General features: G+C 43.0%; 1 protein-coding gene across 2 annotated transcripts; it reads left to right on the top strand.

Moving 5' to 3' along the window:
• The first annotated feature begins 926 nt into the window (after positions 1-926).
• Positions 927-19,106, top strand: LOC115177979 (zinc finger protein 664-like). 2 transcript variants are annotated; one of them, XM_029738991.1, is made up of 4 exons: positions 927-1,027; positions 2,019-2,429; positions 4,420-5,230; positions 5,883-6,132. In XM_029738991.1, exons 2-4 carry the CDS (start codon positions 2,042-2,044, stop codon positions 5,887-5,889), a joined length of 1,206 nt encoding a protein of 401 aa, XP_029594851.1. In that variant the 5' UTR covers positions 927-1,027; positions 2,019-2,041; the 3' UTR covers positions 5,890-6,132. The 2 variants fall into 2 exon arrangements, with proteins under 2 accessions (XP_029594851.1, XP_029594852.1); XM_029738992.1 differs by lacking the exons at positions 4,420-5,230; positions 5,883-6,132 and adding an exon at positions 19,053-19,106.
• The last annotated feature ends 1,135 nt before the right edge of the window (positions 19,107-20,241 follow it).

Here is a 20,241-nt window from a genome sequence, read left to right as displayed (position 1 = left end):
TAAACACAGTAATAGACCTTCTAAACACAGTAATACACCTAAACACAGTAATAGACCTTCTAAACACAGTAATACACCTTCTAAACACAGTAATAGACCTTCTAAACACAGTAATACACCTTCTAAACACAGTAATACACCTTCTAAACACAGTAATACACCTTCTAAACACAGTAATACATTGGCTGACGCAAGGCATCATTACTGGTAAGGACTATAAAGCCTTCTCAGAGAGGAAGAGGCAAAGCGAGAGGTTTCACTCTCGCCAAAATCTGTCCAAAATGTGTTTATATGGATTCATTTTGGACCTAAGCTTTCCCGCCTTTTGGATAACGACTTGCATTGTTATGGCGGAGACATGAGCATCTTGTTATTATATATAGATATCTGGCCTCATTCACATTAAACATAAGCACTCTGTTACATTGCTCCGGATGTCATTCATTTGAATGTGGACCGTCTACAAGAGTGGAATCGCAACGCCCCCTTTAGGTTGTAGGCTCTTTTGCGAGATGGACTCGCACCAACTACTTTCCTTTCGGCACAAAATAAATGTTGCTTAAGAGTCAGAGAGTGTACGGTGCCGCATTTGTGCTGGGAATCATGTTCCCAACTGCCCGGAGTGCCTTGTGAGGGTGAAGAAGGTTGCAGTGGCTTTCCAGTAGGTCTCCTATGTGGAGTCAGTGCACGTTGTTGAAGGAGATAGTGGAAATGAGGAGGAATTGGCAGTGGATTACACCGTAGCCAGCTGAAAATATAATTCCCCTGTTGAGAGATCCTGAAACACTGATCTTAAAGAAGGTGGATTATGTTGCTTTCACTGCGCAGGTGTGACATTTGCCAAACTAACAAGAAGTTCCGTTTTCACCCCATCCTGCAGGTGGCGGTAATACACAATTGTTTCATATATTCCGCCTTTAAAGAAGAGGAACGCATCCGGAAGAGTACATCCTTGTTTTTTAACCTTAACGTGTTCTTACTCAGTCAAACAACTGTCGATAAAGAATTTTAGCCACAACGTTTGAAGGTGAGTTTGTGATATGTTGAACTAATTATGAGCGTGCCTAAAGCATGACTTCCATTGACAATCGTCGGTGATAGAGCAAATGGTGTAATAACGGGTACCGAGGGCCAATAACGTAGCTATCTACTGTTAGCGTTAGCTACCTAGCTTGTTTTCTTACTAGTAGGCTGGACACATGACATTAAAGTTCATTGAAGTTACTTAATAAGAACTGTGAACACTTTGGAGAGGTGTGTGTCCACTTGGAGACTCCAGTTAGTCCTCTCACTCACTCACCTACCCCACATATTACAGGAATATTCTTATCATGTTACTGAATGTATCCAGAGTATTTTCAGATTTTGTTATCAACAAATGTGTCAAAATAAATGTAAAATGCACATAAAATCAACAGTGTAAAGTCTTGTCAGGTCAACTGTTGTGTCCTCAACTTAAGTCTAATCATTTTACCATAATCTCCAAAGTGTTCCCTTTCAGTTGCTACCATGCATATGCATTTAATATGCTGTTAATATTTTTTTTATGTAAGAACAATTTCAGTTTAGCCCTATCAATATAGGCCAATTCCCACAAGTGTAAAGGGTTAAAAACTGATTTAGAGAGCGAAAAACTGAAACCTGGAAAAACAAAATGGAATTTTAGAAAAACAAAACCGGGAACCAAATTTAAACCTATTTTTATTAATTATTATTTTTTTAAACATGTATTTATTTTTAATAGGGCTCTACAAGTAGCAGTCCTGTAGGAGTGCCATGATCGTTTACAACACTTTTGAATGAACAAAAATATAAAACTAAATACTGAGGAGGGAGAAGGGGGTGCTGAGGTATATTTCTATCTGTAATAAAGCCCTTTTGTGGGGAAAACTCATTCTGATTGGCTAGGCCTGACATTGAAATTGTTGCGTTTTATATTTTTGTTCAGTGTAGTTTCAGATAGCTATGTGCAACTCACCCTCCACTGTATCTGCCTCTTATGACTAAACCACCTACAGATCCACCTACCTACTAACCTGCCATGGCTGAACCCAAGTCCATGGAGTCCCCGGGTTCTGGCTGTGGCCTTCCAGCCCAGAGAAGTTCACAGAGATGGTGTCCAGAGATGGTGTCAGTGAAGCTGGAAGACTGCAGTCAAACACTGGAACTCAATGTGATTGTCAAAGAGGAAGAAGAGGAGACAGAAATCCAAGAAGAGGTGGAGGAGAGAGCAGTCAAAGAAGAAGTGGAGGAAAGAGCAGTCAAAGAAGAAGTGGAGGAAAGAGCAGTCAAAGAAGAAGAGGTGGAGGAAAGAGCAATCAAAGAAGAAGAGGTGGAGGAAAGAGCAGTCAAAGAAGAGGTGGAGAACAGAGAGGTGTCTGCTCCAGATCTAGAGGAAGAGGAGGAAGTAGATGGTATCACTGACCCAGGTAAGTTCAGGTGTGGAGTACGGAGAGAGGTTGGTGGCCACAGGGGATTCTAAAACCCTATTATTGTGCTTCTACTTGTATCCACAAGTATTTTAAAGCCCCCTTCAATGCTCTGTTTCTGATTCTAAAGGCCTTTTCACACTAACTGCGTTACATATTCTGGAAAAATATGGATTCTGATTTTGACACACAAAACCATCAGAGTTGGGGTCAATTCAGGAATCGCACTGAAATTCCAATTCTCTTCAATGCTTTTCCATGAGGAGATGTTGGAATTGGAATTAGAATTTGGTTTACTTTCTGAATTAAAACGGAATTGACCCCAAACCTTAAAACCATTCACAATTCTGATGCATTTTTCCCCACACTTTAATTAAATATTTGTTCAACGTCACAAACACTGCTGCAGAGAGGAAGGACTGTGTAATGAGAGAAATAATATTGTAGTGGGGCAATTCCACCTTATCAAAATTGTCCTTAGACTTTTCACTTAAAATATATGCCAAACAAAAACCATTGATTTTCAAGAGCTAACAAACCATACAACTCTATGCACAAGGACTACTTTTAACAATTTCCTCTGAATATTTTTACAAAGATACATTTACTGGAAGAACTGTGCAGATGCAAAGTTTGGAAACAGTTTGCGTCCACGTTTTCCCAAAACTCTTAAATATCTGCTCTGAATTTAGATTCAACAATATCTGTAGAAATCATGGGGTCTCAGCTATGACATGACACATTGACTTTGAAAAAAATCTATTTTGGTTATTGAAGTGGATTTACACCCGGTAACGGAATTGTGGTAACGGAATTTCATCATGGATTCGTGATCTGTACTACACAGAAATGATGGAGATAATTTGGATATGAATGTCATTCTCTTCATGGTGATGTACCCTAAATAGGTACACAAAGGTATAAATATGCAATATCCTACTTTGGGCATTATTCTACACTGGCTAGCTATTATTTTAATGAGCTCTGCCTCCAAACAACCAAATTAGGTTGGTCCGGTCTGGACCAAATCTGAACGAATCATAAACGTCTACTGTACTTAACTCTATTGTACTGAACTATACTCTACTGTGCTGTCCAAACCTGTGAACCCAATTGTGTTTTGTGACTACAATGATTATCCATTGTAGCCAATTTACAATTACGTTACCGATTTTTCCAAAATTCTGTTACTGATTTTGGTAATTTCGAGTTCTAAACACTTTACTGATATCAATTTTCTTTGAATCATTAAAATACAAATTTAATTGATAGGTCTACCTTTTGCTTGTTATTTCTGTGAACTTTCATTATCCTCATGAGGGAGAGAAATTAGACAATATCTTCAAGATATGTGGCTTTCTGGTAACAGAATTACAAGACACAAGGCAATGTTTCTTAAACGTATGGAAGGCCGGGAAGTTGATCCTAATCTAAATAGAAGTGCTAATATTAGTTGGCGTCTTTACTTCATTATTGTGTTCTGATGTGTTTCTGATGCCGTAAGACTTTTTCTAGTAAATGTTTTCTAAGACCCCTTTACCATCTGTTTGACCAGAAATCAAAGTCTTTGCTTATTTCACATTTTTAGGATGGAAAATGTTTAAAATGTATATATGCCTTAATTTCTTAAATATAGACCACTTTTCATTTGACATCTCACATTTCACATGCTCCTATGAACTTCACATGTTGGTGCTCATGGGTCCTTTTACATGGAAATGACCTGGTGCTCATGGATCCGTTTACATGGGAATGACCTGGTGCTCATGGGTCCTTTTACATGGAAATTACCTGGTGCTCATGGGTCCATTTACATGGGAATGACCTGGTGCTCATGGGTCCGAATAAACTATTGATATTTCACAATTGGTGTGAAAGGCATCATAAACATGACATGCTCGTATTTTTCTTTTTGGTCTGAATGATTTGGACAAAAAATGGACTTGGTGAGAAAAAGGCCTTAACCCCATATCTGTTCATATTCCCACAGGAGAGAGCTCCAACCCAGGTTCAGACAGTGAGCCCACTTCCACAGAATCAGGAAACCATAAACAACACACACAGAGGAACTCAAGACAGAAACATCATCACTGCATGGACTGCTTCACTAGTTTCTATGAGCCAGAGGAGTTGAGAAAGCACACTTGTAGGCCCCGCTCCTGCTCAGATTGCAGAGGCAGTTTTATTTGTCCAACTCACCTCAAATCAAAACCGACAAAAAAAAGAAAGACGCACCCATGTGGGCAATGTGGAAAGGGTTTTCAGACCCCAAGCAAACTAAAAATACACCAGCGAACTCACACGGGGGAGCAACCTTTCCATTGCTCTGTTTGTGGGAAGAGTTTTTCTCTTTCACAGAACTTAAATCGACACCAAATAACTCACACAGGAAAGAAGCCTTTCCTCTGCTCTCAGTGTGGGAAGAGTTTCAGTCATTCATCAACTCTGAAGACACACCAGCTAATTCATACAGGAGAGAAGCATCACCACTGCTCTCAGTGTGGGAAGGGTTTCAGTCGGGCAGGAGACCTAACGAGACACCAGTTTACTCACACAGGAAATAAGCTTTTCCACTGCTCTCAGTGTGGGAATGGTTTCAGTCGAGTAGCAGCCCTGAAGGTACACCAGCAAACTCACACCGGAGAGAAGCCTTACCACTGCTCTGTTTGTGGGATGAGTTTTTCCCTTTTACAGACCCTAAATAGACACCAGCTTACGCACACAAGAGAGAAGCCTAATCACTGCTCTGAGTATGGGAAAGGTTTCGGTCACTCATCAAATCTGACGACATACCTGTTAAAGTGAGTTCTGCTGCATTTTATTATGGGAATAGGACTTGCCCCCCAAATAGGACAGGGGTTATGGCATTAACGTCCACACAACTTGTCTCTGGTCATCTGGATCACTGCTCAGCGTTTACCTAACCTATTGTTTTACCACTTCAACCCTGGGTAACATCTTATAAACCTTGAGTATCATGTAATAAACACTGGATGTCTGTTAATAAATGATGGTAGTCATGGCTATAATAGGTAGATATTTGTGAAGGAAGAATGGGTGACAACCTTTTAACTTGGGTGTCATGTTATAAACACTAGCTATATTATTAAATAAAAATGTTAGTGGCGAAAGTAGAGGATTCCAAGTCATGTTTTGGAGTTTGAGTATTGTATATTGAAATAATGCTCATGGGTCACCTTGACATTATGGGGTATTGTGTGTAGATTGATGAGGAGAATAAATGGTTTAATTCATTTTAGAATAAGGCTGTAACAAAATGTGGAAAAAGTCAAGGGATCTGAATACTTTCTGAATGCACTGTACAGTGGTATTTGGGCTTCATTTTTCAAGATTTTGTTTTCAATCACATGATTTTTGTAAAAGTTATGCAGTTGACATGTAATCAGTCGCAAGTCTGACATTCTATAACCATAATGCAACACACTTTGAAAGGTGCTGACCAAGGATGACTTGGACAAAAGGGATCTGCTTGATCTTGCCTAGTGACTGGAGTAAGGAACGTGTGCACGTGCATGCAATTTGAATGCATTTCAATGAATGGGAATGTAGCTGCTGCATATGGCGATCGGCAACTCATACCCTGGCGCCTCTCCTGAGGTTTTGATGCAGTTTTAACACATTTTGGATTTTTTGCATGAAACCTCCCAAAATCGTTGAGATAAAACATTAGATAACAAACAATTATTGAAAATCTGTGTGTGTATCCTATCTATCTAATCATCGATGTAGCTCAGTCAACAGTTTTAGAACACCTACTCATTCCTGGGTTTTTCTTTATTTTTACTATTTTCTACATTGCTGAATAATAGTGAAGACATCAAAACTATGAGTTAACACATGGAATCATGTAGTAACCAAAAAAGTGTTGAACTGAGGGGCTCCCAAGTGGCGCAGCGGTCTAAGGCACTGCATTGCAGTGTAAGAGGCGTCACTACAGTCCCTGGTTCGAATCCGGGCTGAATCACATCCGGCCATGATTGGGAGACTTGCTAGGGCGGAGCACAATTGGCCCAGCGTCATCCAGGTTTGGCCGGGGTAGGTTTTTTTTAAAGAATTTGTTCTTAACTGACTTGCCAAGTTAAAGAGTTATGGAGAGCTGCATCAGATGACCTGGCCTCCACAATCACTGACCTCAACCCAATTGAGATGGCTTGGGATGAGTTGGACCACAGAGTGAAGGAAAAGCAGGCAACAAGGGCTCAGCATATGTGGGAACTCCAAGATTCTTGGAAAAACATTCCTCTTGTAGCTGGTTGAGAGAATGCTAAGAGTGTGCAAGCTGTCATCAAGGCAAAGGGTGGCTACTTTACAGAATCTAAAATATACAATATATTTGGATTTAGTTAACATGTTTTGGGTTACTTCATGATTCCATATGTTATTTCATATATTATGTCTTCACGATTTTGTCCAAACGTTTGACCTTACTGTGTATAATGTATTTCTTTAAAACAGGTTTTTCTTTTCATAACAGCTATTTTTATTAGATTATCACAGTGTCTGACTTACTGGGCATCAACGGTTTATTATTGTGAACATTTTGCCACTATTTCAGGACTCAACAAAAAAGGCTATCTTCTGATTTTAGCAGCACTAGTGATTTGAGGCTTTCCAGCCAATTGTGTCAAAAATGTCAAGACTTGAAACTGTGTATGAATGTTTCTTTCCTCGTGCTGAACACATTTACCTCAAGGACCCACAAGGATTGTCAGGATAGATTTTCCTCTATCTTGGAAATTTCTGAAAACATTTTGAAAAATTTCTCATGAACCATAAGTCCAAATAACACCCAAACCATTAACTTAGTTTGAGAAAAGCTAAGGGATTGGTTAAGAGATGGCTCTTAACCAATCCCTTAGCTTAAGAGTTATTGATAAATCAGATTTTACTTGTCCATTTAAATCCTTTGTAAATCCACTCCACAATGGCCATAATGGGAACTTGACATTTTTTAGGGTCATCAAAGCCATTATGATGAAAATTTTTAGGGTCATCAAAGCCATTATGATGAAAATTTTTAGGGTCATCAAAGCCACTATGATGAACATTTTTAGGGTCATCAAAGCCACTATGATGAACATTTTTAGGGTCATCAAAGCCAATATGATGAACATTTTTAGGGTCATCAAAGCCACTATGATGAACATTTGTAGGGTCATCAAAGCCACTATGATGAACATTGCTAAGGTTTGGCATTGTTACCTTAAGTAATTAAGGAAACCATTAACAATTCACTTTGACTATGTAATGCTAATAATTAAAATAATAACAAATATTATTCTCATGGACTAAAAGTTCACTCCAAATGTGGTCTTTGGACTAATCGCAATAGTCCCTAAAGAGTTTGAAAAAACAACATTTATGCATTCAAATATGGCCACACTAAATGCTAAAAATACTTCAAAAATCTTCTCATGAACCATAGAACCAAATGACACCAAATATGCAATGTATATCCATGATACACGTCTTAACTTAGTTTGAGAAAAGTTTAGGGATTGGTCAAAAAATGGCTCAGTTAGTTTGATTTTACGTTTCCATTTAGACCTCTGTAAATCCACTGTCAACTTGTCATTGCTATCATGGATGTCCCTAAAATGAACCTCACTGAATTTGGTATCGATATCAACAAGGTTTATTCCATCTAAACGTGAATCGATTCTCAATTACGATATGGTTCTAGAAACATAAATCCCTCTACTTTCATATCACATCAAAATAATTTCAGAGTTGTAAAATATACACTTACTGTACGCTGTAACCGGCTTTATCATAGTTGTAGCAGACAGTATTTTTCACTTAAAACACTTTCTGCCGTCCTTCCTTCCGTTACACACAGGTGTTTGGAGCATGCTAGTTAGGTACAAGTGGTTGCCTCTGTCTTCCGTAAACAAGTGCTGGAACATGGAAATATTTCCACTTTAGGAACCCTAAGCCTAACCTTTTATAAAGGCGTGTAGTAATTTAACCTTTTTAGTGTAAAAATTTAAATATTTTCTTGCCGATGTGAAAGATAATGTCCTTCTGTTTCCAAAACTGAATGTAGCTTGAGCTAACAACGTGAACCAAACTCTCCACTGTATCTGCCTCTTTTGACTAAACCACCTACAGATACACCTGCTAGCCTACCATGTCTGAACCCGAGTCCCCCGGTTTTGGCTGTAGTCTTCCAGCATAGAGAAGTTCACAGCGGGGTCCAGAGAAGCTGGAGGACTGCAGTGAACCATTGGAAGTCAATGTGATTGTTAAAGAGGAAGAGAGAGAACTTAAAGTAGAAGAAGAGGAGGTGGGGGTGGAGGAGAGAGAGATGAGGAAGAGATTGAAAAGGAACATAGAGACAGAAGTTAAAGAAGAGGTAGAGGAGTGAAAGAAGAAGAGCAGGAGGAGGAGACCGAAGTCAAAGAGGAGGTGGAAGAGGATATACAGTGCTTTAAAAAAAGTACATGCCCACATTCTGACTTTCTTTTACTTTTAATATTGAATGTTATTCGATATTCAACCAAAACCTAATCTTAGATAAAGGGAACCTGAGTTTACAAATAACACAAAAAATATACTTATTTTATTTATTTAATTAACAAAGTTATGCAACACCCAATTCCCCTGTGTGAAAAAGTAATTGCCCCCTTTACACGCAATAACTGGGTGTGCCACCTTTAGCTGCAATGACTACAACCAAATGCTTCCTGTAGTTGTTGATCGGACTCTCACATCGCTGTGGAGGAATTTTGGCCCACTCTTGCATGCAGAACTGCTTTAACTGAACGACATTTGTGGGTTTTCAAGCATGAACTGCTCGTTTCAAGTCCTGCCACAACATCTCAATTTGGATTATGTCTGGACTTTGACTAGGTCATTCCAAAACTTCAAATTTGTTGCTTTTTAATTAACCGTTTTCATGTAGACTTGATTGTGTGTTTTGGATCATTGTCTTGCTGCATGATCCAGCTGTGCTTCAGCTCACATACGGATTCTCCTGTAGAATTATCTGATACAGAGAATAATTCATGTTTCCTCTATTAAGGCAAGTCGTCCAGATCCTGAGGCAGCAAAGCATCTCCAAACCATCACACTACTACCACCATGCTTGACCGTTGGTATAAGCTTCTTACAGTGGAATGTAGTGTTTGGTTTTCGCCAGGCGTAATGAGATGTAGTAATTCCAATTTTTTTCTGTCAATGACATTTGCCTTGATGTAATGTGATTGGTGTGAAGCCAAATCCAAACTGGCCTCCCTTGACACTTTGTTTTGGTGCGCCAGGACCATTCACAGTTGAGCTCACTTAGTTTAATCCGACGCTGATTGGCTATTATTGTATAATGTTTTATCAAGGGAGGCCAAATCCTTGCTGGCTTCCCTTGCATTCAATGCTACAGGCGTAATAATCATACCATTTTTGACCAGAGAGAATCAGATAGATGGTCTACACATAGGGACGGGGGGTGCTCGCTCAGGTACTTTCTCTGGTGAGATACATTCAGCCTATTATGACTTGAAAGAAAATTATGAAATATAGAGATACGAAAGTTATATGAATACATCCCTTGGCATCCATGAATACGAGGCCTCTCAGCATCGTCGGATGAGTCCCCTGTGTCTGTAGCCTCATCGGATGAGTCCCCTGTGTCTGTAGCCTCATCGGATGAGTCCCCTGTGTCTGTAGCCTCGTCGGATGAGTCCCCTGTGTCTGTAGCCTCATCGGATGAGTCCCCTGTGTCTGTAGCCTCGTCGGATGAGTCCCCTGTGTCTGTAGCCTCGTCGGATGAGTCCCCTGTGTCTGTAGCCTCGTCGGATGAGTCCCCTGTGTCTGTAGCCTCGTCGGATGAGTCCCCTGTGTCTGTAGCCTCGTCGGATGAGTCCCCTGTGTCTGTAGCCTCGTCGGATGAGTCCCCTGTGTCTGTAGCCTCGTCGGATGAGTCCCCTGTGTCTGTAGCCTCGTCGGATGAGTCCCCTGTGTCTGTAGCCTCGTCGGATGTGTCCCCTGTGTCTGTAGTCTCGGGGGACACAGAACTTACAATTAGAGCATGTACTTGCCAACAATTGGAGTCGCACTCACATGCTGGGAAAAAAACTAACATTTTTCTTTAATAGTGCTGTAGAGCGCGTTGTATGAGTTGAGCTCTTGGTAGCCTGGCACGGTGGTCTGTGGCTGGTTGCTTGGTGGTCTCGCGTTGCGCCGGGCCTGCTGGGTTTTAGCGTTGGGTGAAGCCTCTCGCAGTTGCGCGGGCATGTCCCCGTGTCAGCAGGCGAACAGCGTAGAGAAGCAGCGCACAGCAGTAACGAGATAGAGAAGTCCCCAGTCCCAATGGTGCTGAAGATAAGTTCCAGTTCCTTTTAACTTCTTATTGATGGTGGCAGTATTGAGTAGCTTGGATGACTGACGTGCCCAGAGTAAACTGCCTGCTACTCACTCCCAGAAACTAAGATATGCATATTATTAGTAAATTTGGACAGAAAACACTCATTACATTTACATTTACGTCATTTAGCAGACACTCTTATCCAGAGCGACTTACAAATTGGTGCATTCACCTTATGATATCCAGTGGAACAACCACTTTACAATAGTACATCTATATCTTTTGGGGGGGGGGGTTAGAAGGATTACTTAATCCTATCCCAGGTATTCCTTAAAGAGGTGGGGTTTCAGGTGTCTCCGGAAGGTGGTGATTGACTCCGCTGTCCTGGCGTCGTGAAGGAGCTTGTTCCACCATTGGGGTGCCAGAGCAGCGAACAGTTTTGACTGGGCTGAGCGGGAACTGTGCTTCCGCAGAGGTAGGGAGGCGAGCAGGCCAGAGGTGGATGAACGCAGTGCCCTTCTTTGGGTGTAGGGACTGATCAGAGCATGAAGGTACGGAGGTGCCGTTCCCCTCACAGCTCCGTAGGCAAGCACCATGGTCTTGTAGCAGATGCGAGCTTCAACTGGAAGCCAGTGGAGTGTGCGGAGGAGCGGGGTGACGTGAGAGAACTTGGGAAGGTTGAACACCAGACGGGCTGAGGTGTTCTGGATGAGTTGTAGGGGTTTGATGGCACAGGCAGGGAGCCCCGCCAACAGCTAGTTGCAGTAATCCAGACGGGAGATGACAAGTGCCTGGATTAGGACCTGCGCCGCTTCCTGTGTGAGGCAGGGTCGTACTCTGCGAATGTTGTAGAGCATGAACCTACAGGATCGGGTCACCGCCTTGATGTTAGCGGAGAACGACAGAGTGTTGTCCAGGGTCACGCCGAGGCTCTTAACACTCTGGGAGGAGGACACAAGGGAGTTGTCAACTGTGATGGTGAGATCATGGAACGGGCAGTCCTTCCCCGGGAGGAAGAGCAGCTCCGTCTTGCCGAGGTTCAGCTTGAGGTGGTGATCCGTCATCCACACTGATATGTCTGCCAGACATGCAGAGATGCGATTCGCCACCTGGTTATCAGAAGGGGGAAAGGAGAAGATTAATTGTGTGTCGTCTGCGTAGCAATGATAGGAGAGACCATGTGAGGATATGACAGAGCCAAGTGACTTGGTGTATAGCGAGAATAGGAGAGGGCCTAGAATTGAGCCCTGGGGGACACCAGTGGTGAGAGCACGTGGTGCGGAGACGGATTCTCGCCATGCCACCTGGTAGGAGCGACCTGTCAGGTAGGACGCAATCCAAGAGTGAGCCACGCCGGAGATGCCCACCTCGGAGAGGGTGGAGAGGAGGATCTGATGGTTCACAGTATCAAAGGCAGCCGATTGTCTAGAAGGATGAGAGCAGAGGAGAGAGGGTTAGCTTTAGCAGTGCGGAGAGCCTCCGTGACACAGAGAAAAGCAGTCTCAGTTGAATGACCAGTCTTGAAACATGACTAATTTGGATCAAGAAGGTCATTCTGAGAGAGATAGCAAGAGAGCTGGCCAAGGACAGCACGCTCAAGAGTTTTGGAGAGGAAAGAAAGAAGGGATACTGGTCTGTAGTTGTTGACATCGGAAGGATCGAGTGTAGGTTTTTTGAGAAGGGGTGCAACTCTCGCTCTCTTGAAGACGGAAGGGACGTAGCCAGCGGTCAAGGATGAGTTGATGAGCGAGGTGAGGTAAGGGAGAAGGTCTCCGGAAATGGTCTGGAGAAAAGAGGAGGGGATAGGGTCAAGCGGGCAGGTTGTTGGGCGGCCGGCCGTCACAAGTCGCAAGATTTCATCTGGAGAGAGAGGGGAGAAAGAGGTCAAAGCATAGGGTAGGGCAATGTGAGCAGGGCCAGCGGTGTCGTTTCACTTAACAAACGAGGATCGGATGTCGTCAACCTTCTTTTCAAAATGGTTGACAAAGTCGTCCGCAGAGAGGGAGGAGGGGGGGGGAGGGGGAGGAGGATTCAGGAGGGAAGAGAAGGTGGCAAAGAGCTTCCTAGGGTTAGAGGCAGATGCTTGGAATTTAGAGTGGTAGAAAGTGGCTTTAGCAGCAGACACAGAGGAAGAAAATGTGGAGAGGAGGGAGTGAAAAGATGCCAGGTCCGCAAGGAGGCTAGTTTTCCTCCATTTCCGCTCAGCTGCCCTATGCCCTGTTCTGTGAACTCGCAATGAGTCGTCAAGCCACGGAGCAGGAGGGGAGGACCGAGCCGGCCGGAAGGATAGGGGACATAGAGAGTCAAAGGATGCAGAAAAGGAGGAGAGGAGGGTTGAGAAGGCAGAATCAGGAGATTGGTTGGAGAAGGATTGAGCAGAGGGAAGAGATGATAGGATGGAAGAGGAGAGAGTAGCAGGAGAGAGAGAGCGAAGGTTGCGATGGCACAATACCATCTGAGTAGGGGCAGAGTGAGTAGTGTTGGAGGAGAGCGAGAGGGAAAAGGATACAAGGTAGTGGTCGGAGACTTGGAGGAGAGTTGCAGTGAGATTGGTAGAAGAACAGCATCTAGTAAAGATGAGGTCAAGCGTATTGCCTGCCTTGAGTAGGGGGGGACGGTGAGAGGGTGAGTCCAAAAGAGGAGAGGAGTGGAAAGAAGGAGGCAGAGAGAAATGAGTCAAAGGTAGACGTAGGGAGATTAAAGTCACCCAGAATTGTGAGGGGTGAGCCATCCTCAGGAAATGAACTTATCAAGGCGTCAAGCTCATTGATGAACTCTCCAAGAAACTCTGAAGTTTCTAAAACTGTTTGAATGATGTCTGTGAGTATAACTGAACTCATATGGCAGGCAAAAACCTAAGAAAAAAATCCAAACAGGAAGTGGTCTGTAGGACTTCAATTAATTCCCTATTCAAACTACAGTGTCTGTGGGGTAATGTTGCACTTCCTAAGGCTTCCACTAGATGTCAACAGTCTTTAGAACCTTGTTAGAAGCTTCTACTGTGAAGTGGGGATGAATAAGAGCTCCTGGAGTCAGAACACTGCCAGCAGGGCATGAGCCTCAGGCATGCACGCTCACGTGAGAGGTACCTCAGTTCCATTGCATTTCTGAAGACAAAGGATTTCTCCGGTTGAAACTTTATTGCGGATTTACGATAAAAACATCCTAAAGATTGATTCTATACATTGTTTGACATGTTTCTACGAACTGTAATGGAAATGTTTGAGTTTTCGTCTGACATGCGTGTCCTGAATTTGGATTTGTGAACTGAAGGCGCGAACAAAAAGGAGGTATTTGGACATAAAGGATGGACTTTATCAAACATTTATTGTGGACCTGGGATTCCTGGGAGTGCATTCTGATGAAGATCATCAAAGGTAAGTGAATATTTCTAATGCTATTTCTGACAATTGTTGACTCCAACATGGCGGATATATTGTATGGCATGTTTTTGTGTCTGAGCACCGTACTCAGATGATTGCTTTTTCTGGAAAGCTTTTTTGAAATCTGACACAGCGGTTGCATTAAGGAGAAGTTTATCTAAAGTTACATGTATAACACTTGTATTTTCATGAACATTTATCATGAGTATTTCTGTAAATTGATGTGGCTCTCTGCAAAATCACCGGATGTTTTTGGAGGCAAAAGATTACTGAACATTACGCGCCAATGTAAACTGAGATTTTTAGATATAAATATGAACTTTATCGAACAAAACATACATGTATTGTGTAACATGAAGTCATATGAGTGTCATCTGATGAAGATCATCAAAGGTTAGTGATTAATTTTCCCTCTATTTCTGCTTTTTGTGACTCTTTGGCTGGAAAATGGCTGTTTTTGTGTGTGATGGCGCTGACCTAACATAATCATTGTTTGCTTTCGCCGTAAAGCCTTTTTGAAATCAGACACTGTTGCTGGATTAACAAGAAGTAAAGCTTTAAAATGGTGTATAATACTTGTATGTTTGAGGAATTTTAATTGTGAGATTTTTGTTGTTTTGAATTTACCGCCCTGCACTTTCACTGGCTGTCGTCATATCGATCCCGCTAACAGGATTCAAGCCTCAACAGGCCTCTAGTTCTGGGGGCGTGTTTAGCAATTCGTTTGGGGAGGGAGAAGGTGTTGTCTAGCTCCATGGAGGATGACCTGTCCAGCTTCTGGACTGACCTTTCTAGTTCCATGGAGATCAGAGCCGTCTGCATCACCACCAACGACCTACTGGAGTAACAGGTTCATCCTGAGGTCAATGACACCCGTTTTAAAGTCCTATCCGAAAGACGGCACCCTATGCAGGGCAATGTTCCCTTTACTGCCCTGGGATCTCCTTAGACCAGAGGGAAAAGTTTCCTTTACTTGGCCCTCCAACACAACTTCCAGCAGCATCTGGTCTCCCATCCAGGGACAGACCAGGACTGATCCTGCTTAGCTTCAGAGGCAAGCCAGCAGTGATACAGGGTGGGACTAGTGGGACAGGGACTTACTTAATTCAGACCTGCCCCCTTGGCTACGATCAGCACAATGACGTTGCCAAAGGCTACAGTCAGCAGCCAGCCGGCCTGCAGCACTGACTTCAGGTTAGGTGGGGCCTGTAATGAACATAGACATATTGTTTATAATTTGTAGGGAAAAGCAGGGACATTAGTACAAATCACACAGCTCTGGGGGATCGAAAATGTTCTCTCGTAATTCTAAATAATCAACCCTAGACTTGTATACCCCTAGACTTGTATACCCAAGGCACTTCATGTATACTGAACAAAAATATTAACGCAACAGGTAAAGTGTTGGTCCCATATTTCATGAGCTGAAATAAAAGAGCTTATTTCTCTCAAAGTTTGTGAACAAATTTGTTTACATCCCTGTAAGTGAGCATTTCTCTTTTTCCAATATAATCCATCCACCTGACAGGTGTAGCATATCAATAAACTGATTAAACAGCATGATCATTACAAAGGTGCACCTTGTGCTGGGGACAATAAAAGGCCACTCTAAAATGTGCAGTTACGTCACACAACACAATGGCACGGATGTCTCAAGTTTTGAGGGTAGCGTGCAATTGGCATGCTGATTACAGGAATGTCCATCAGAGCTGTTGCCAGAGAAGCCGCTTCCAACGTTGTTTTAGTGAATTTGGCAGACCATGTGTAATCACACTAGCCCAGGACCTCCACATCCGGCTTCTTCACCTGTGGGATCGTCTGAGACCAGCCACCCAGACAGCTGATAAAACTTTGGGTTAGGAATGGTCTTAGGGAAGCTCATACGCTCGTTGTCCTCACCAGGGTCTTGACCTGACTGCAATTCGGCGTCATAAAGACTTCAGTGGGAAAATGCTCACCTTCGATGGCCACTGGCACGCTGAAGAAGTGTGCTCTTCACGGATGAATCCCGGTTTCAACTGTACCGGGCAGATAGATGGCAGACAGCATGTATGGCGTCATGTGGGTGAGTGGTGTGCTGATGTCAACGTAGTGCCCCATGGTGGTGTTATGGTATGGGCAGGCATAAGCTATGGACAACGAACAGAATTGCATTTTAGCGATGGCTATTTGAATGCACAGAGATCCCGGGGCCCATTGTCATGCCATTCATCCGTCGCCATCACCTCATGTTTAAGCATGATAATGCACGGGCCCATGTCACAAGGATCTGTACAACATTTCCTGGAAGCTGAAAATGTCCCAGTTCTTCCATGGCCTGCATACTCACCAGACATGTCACCTATCTAATTGTTACAAAGAATGAATAGGCTACATTTCTCACTCAAAGTGTTAGGAGTGAGTGCACCAAAAACATATTTCCAGGGTGTTGATGCATCCTCTTCTCAATGCAGCCTCTTGCAACACCACGGGTAGGAGAAGGGTATCTGCAAAAGTTTTGCTTTGACGCCAAGTGTCCTCACATTGTTGCTACTGCTGTTGTGCTAGCTAACTGAACCGTGACGCTAGCATATTGACATGCATATGGTATTAAAAGACAGCAACATATTCACCTAAAAATGTGTTTAGGCAAATCATTAGTTAGCTAGCTAGATATCACATTAATTGTGCAAAAATATAGCTAACATTAACTAGCTAAGCGCTAGCCAGTTAATGTTAGCTATCTAGATAGCCAGTCAGTAGCGCTGACAGATTGAAACTGATATCAATACAATGTGTTTTACTCTATCCCATCTAGGCATCAATTAGCTAACACTATTTTAAAGTTTATTAGGAAGTTAGACACTCACCGGACAACTTCGGTAGGAAGCCAGCTAGATAGACTCACCGGACAGCTAGATAGCTTGGTTTCCATTTTCCAATGGATTTTTCTTCTCCCCCTGACTGGTCGTCAACGGTTACTGGTCTTGGAACTCGTGTTCTCCAGAAATGGCTTCTGGTAAACTATTTGCCACTAGTTGCAATAAATATTATTGTTGCCAAAGGTTTGCTGCAGACTAACCACTAGTGGCAAACATTTCCAAACTTCTGGCACACTATTTGGTTTGCAGGAAGATTGCCGCAACAAATACATTTTTGTAAGCGTGACTGGCTAGTTACCAAACAAACAAGCAGTGCATATAAATTCTTCAAACTCATTATTTTACACTATCTTATCACAGCACTGGCAAACAATGGTTTACCAACCTCCTGACCAAAATGGCTGATTTTTATACCATTGTAAGAAGGTTCATGTCCATTCTAGTATCCTAATTCTATGGTTTAGGTTTGTTCTTGCCCTCTGAAAGGTGGAATTTGATCATTTTGGATAAATTATTTCAGATCTACAGAGGTGCCTATGTAGGCATTGGAAGTTTATTAGTCAACACTCAATCAATAATTGCTGCTGACCTGTGAGTAGGAGAACTCAAGGCCTGTGATGGAAAACATGGCATCTGCTGTGATCAGGATGAACTGCGGGATCTGCATTCATTAGTTGGATTCCATTTATTGGAAGATGTTTGGTCTGTTGCAAAATGTTTTGCAACGGAAACCATTTACTCCAAACGGAAAATGTCTTGCAACGAATTGGACAAATGTATCTATCAAAGTGTTCATTTAACTCTGAAAAGTGTGGACCTACAGTACCAGTCAAAGGTTTGGACACACCTATTCATTCCAGGGTTTGTCTTTATTTTTACAATGTTTTACATTGTAGAATAATAGTGAAGACATCAAAACTATGAAATAACACATATGGAATCATGTAGTAACCAAAAAAGTGTTCAACAAATCAAAATGTATTTTATATTTGAGATTCTTCAAAGTAGCCACCCTATGCCTTGATGACAGTTTTGCACACTCCTAGAATGATGCATGAAAGCTAATCCATGCTTTTGTCACTTCTAGATTAGGCTACTGCAATGCTCTTCACTGGCTACCCTGATAAAGCACTAAATAAACTTCAGTCAGTGCTAAACATGGCTGCTAGAATCTTGACTAGAATCAAAAAATGTTATCATATTATTCCAGTGCTAGCCTCTCTACAATGGCTTCCTGTTAAGGCTAGGGCTTTAGGTTTTACTGCTAACCTACAAAGCATTACATTGGCTTGCTCCTACCTATCTCTCTGATTTGGTCCTGTCGTACATACCTACATGTACGCTACGGTCACAAGATGCAGGGCTCCTTATTGTCCCTAGAACAAACAGCTGGAGAAAGGGCTTTCTCCTACAGAGCTCCATTTTTATGGAATGGTCTGCTTATCCATGTCTTTACTGAAAACTCATCTCTTCAGTAGGTCCTATGATTAAGTGTAGTCTGGCCCAGGCATGCGAAGGTGACCGGCAAGGCACTCGAATGACAAACCGCCCTTGCTGTCTTGCCTGGCAGGCTCCCCTCTCTCCGCTGGGATTCTCTGCCTCTGACCCTATTACGGGAGCTGAGTCACTAGCTTACTAGTGCTCTTCCATGCCATCCCTAGGAGTGGTGCGTTGTGTCGTGCCAGGCCTTTTTACGCTATACTCGACTTGACTGCTTTGAGTCACTGAAGTGATCTTCCTGTCTGGTCTTGGGCCCCCTCGGGCTCGTTTGATGGAGATCTTCGTGGACTATACTCAGCCCTGTCTCAGGGTAGTAAGTTGGTGTTCTGTTGATATCCCTCTAGTGGCGAGGGGTTTGTGCTTTAGCAAAGTGGGTGGGGTTATATCCTGCCTGGTTGGCCCTGTCCCTCGTCTCAGCCTCCAGTATCTATGTCTATGTGCCGGGGGGCTAGGGTCAGTCTGTTATATCTGGTATAATTTTCCTGTCTTATCTGGTGTCCTGTGGGAATTTAAGTATGCTCCTCCTAATTATCTCTTTCTCTCCCTCCCCTCCCAGAAGACCTGAGCCCTAGGACCATGCCTCAGGACTACCTAGCCTGATGACTCCTGGCTGTCCCCAGTCCACCTGGTCGTGCTGCTGCTCCAGTTTCAACTGTTCTGCCTGCTGCTATGGAACCCCGACCTGTTCACCGGATGTGCTATCTTGTCCCGGACCTGCTGTATTCAACTTTCCCGGTCTCTCTCTCTCTCTACTGTACCTGCTGTCTCGACCTCTGAATGCTCGGCTATGAAAAGCCAACTGGCATTTACTCCTGAGGTGCTGACCTGTTGCACCCTCACTGTGATTATTATTTGACCCTGCTGGTCATCTATGAACGTGTGAACATCTTGAAGAATAATGTGGCCTTAATAGCCATGTACTATCTCCACCCGGCACAGCCAGAAGAGGAATGGCCACCCCTCAGAGCCTGGTTCCTCTCTAGGTTTCTTCCTAGGTTCCTGCCTTTCTAGGGAGTTTTTCCTAGCCATCATGCTTCTACATCTGCTTTGCTTGCTGTTTGGGGTTTTAGGCTGGGTTTCTGTATAAGCACTTTGTGACATCTGCTGATGTAAAAAGGGCTTTATAAATACATTTGATTGATGTAGTATAACTATTCCTCAATAGAGGGCACTAAACGCCAAGGCTAGAAGAGGCAATACAAGGGGCTTTCTTTTGCCTGCCACATCAAAGTTTATTGGAGGTGCCTGAAAGAGATCCTGGAGGGAAATTGGAGGAGCATAAAGCATAGGGAAATTGGAGGAGCCTAAAGCATTGCTAAAACAAACTGTTAAATAACCACAGTTAACCTCTCCACCCTGATTGTCTGAGTCAGAATGTAGGGCTTCCACTGACAGTTGGCTGACCTATTTATAGACAACATGTGCAAGTGTTTTAGGAAACAGGGGATTAAGGCAGTTCTCATGAAGGGCTTCCCCTGGGCTGGCTGGCAGTATTTATGGACTACTGTGGTGTGTGTGGTCTTTAGGAAACAGACAGTGGATCGTGTGTGTGTGTGTGTGTGTGTGTGTGTGTGTGTGTGTGTGTGTGTGTGTGTGTGTGTGTGTGTGTAAAAGGGAACAAAATGAAAAATCTTTAAATATGTTTACATGACATTTCAATGAAGTGTATTTTATAAAGCCCTTTTTACATCAGCTGTTGTCTCAAAGTGCTATACTTTACCAGCCTAAAGCCCCAAAGACCAAGC

Source organism: Salmo trutta, chromosome 38, assembly GCF_901001165.1.
Source record: "Salmo trutta chromosome 38, fSalTru1.1, whole genome shotgun sequence".
Lineage (NCBI taxonomy): Eukaryota > Metazoa > Chordata > Actinopteri > Salmoniformes > Salmonidae > Salmo > Salmo trutta.
This window is presented reverse-complemented; position numbering and strand designations above follow the sequence as displayed.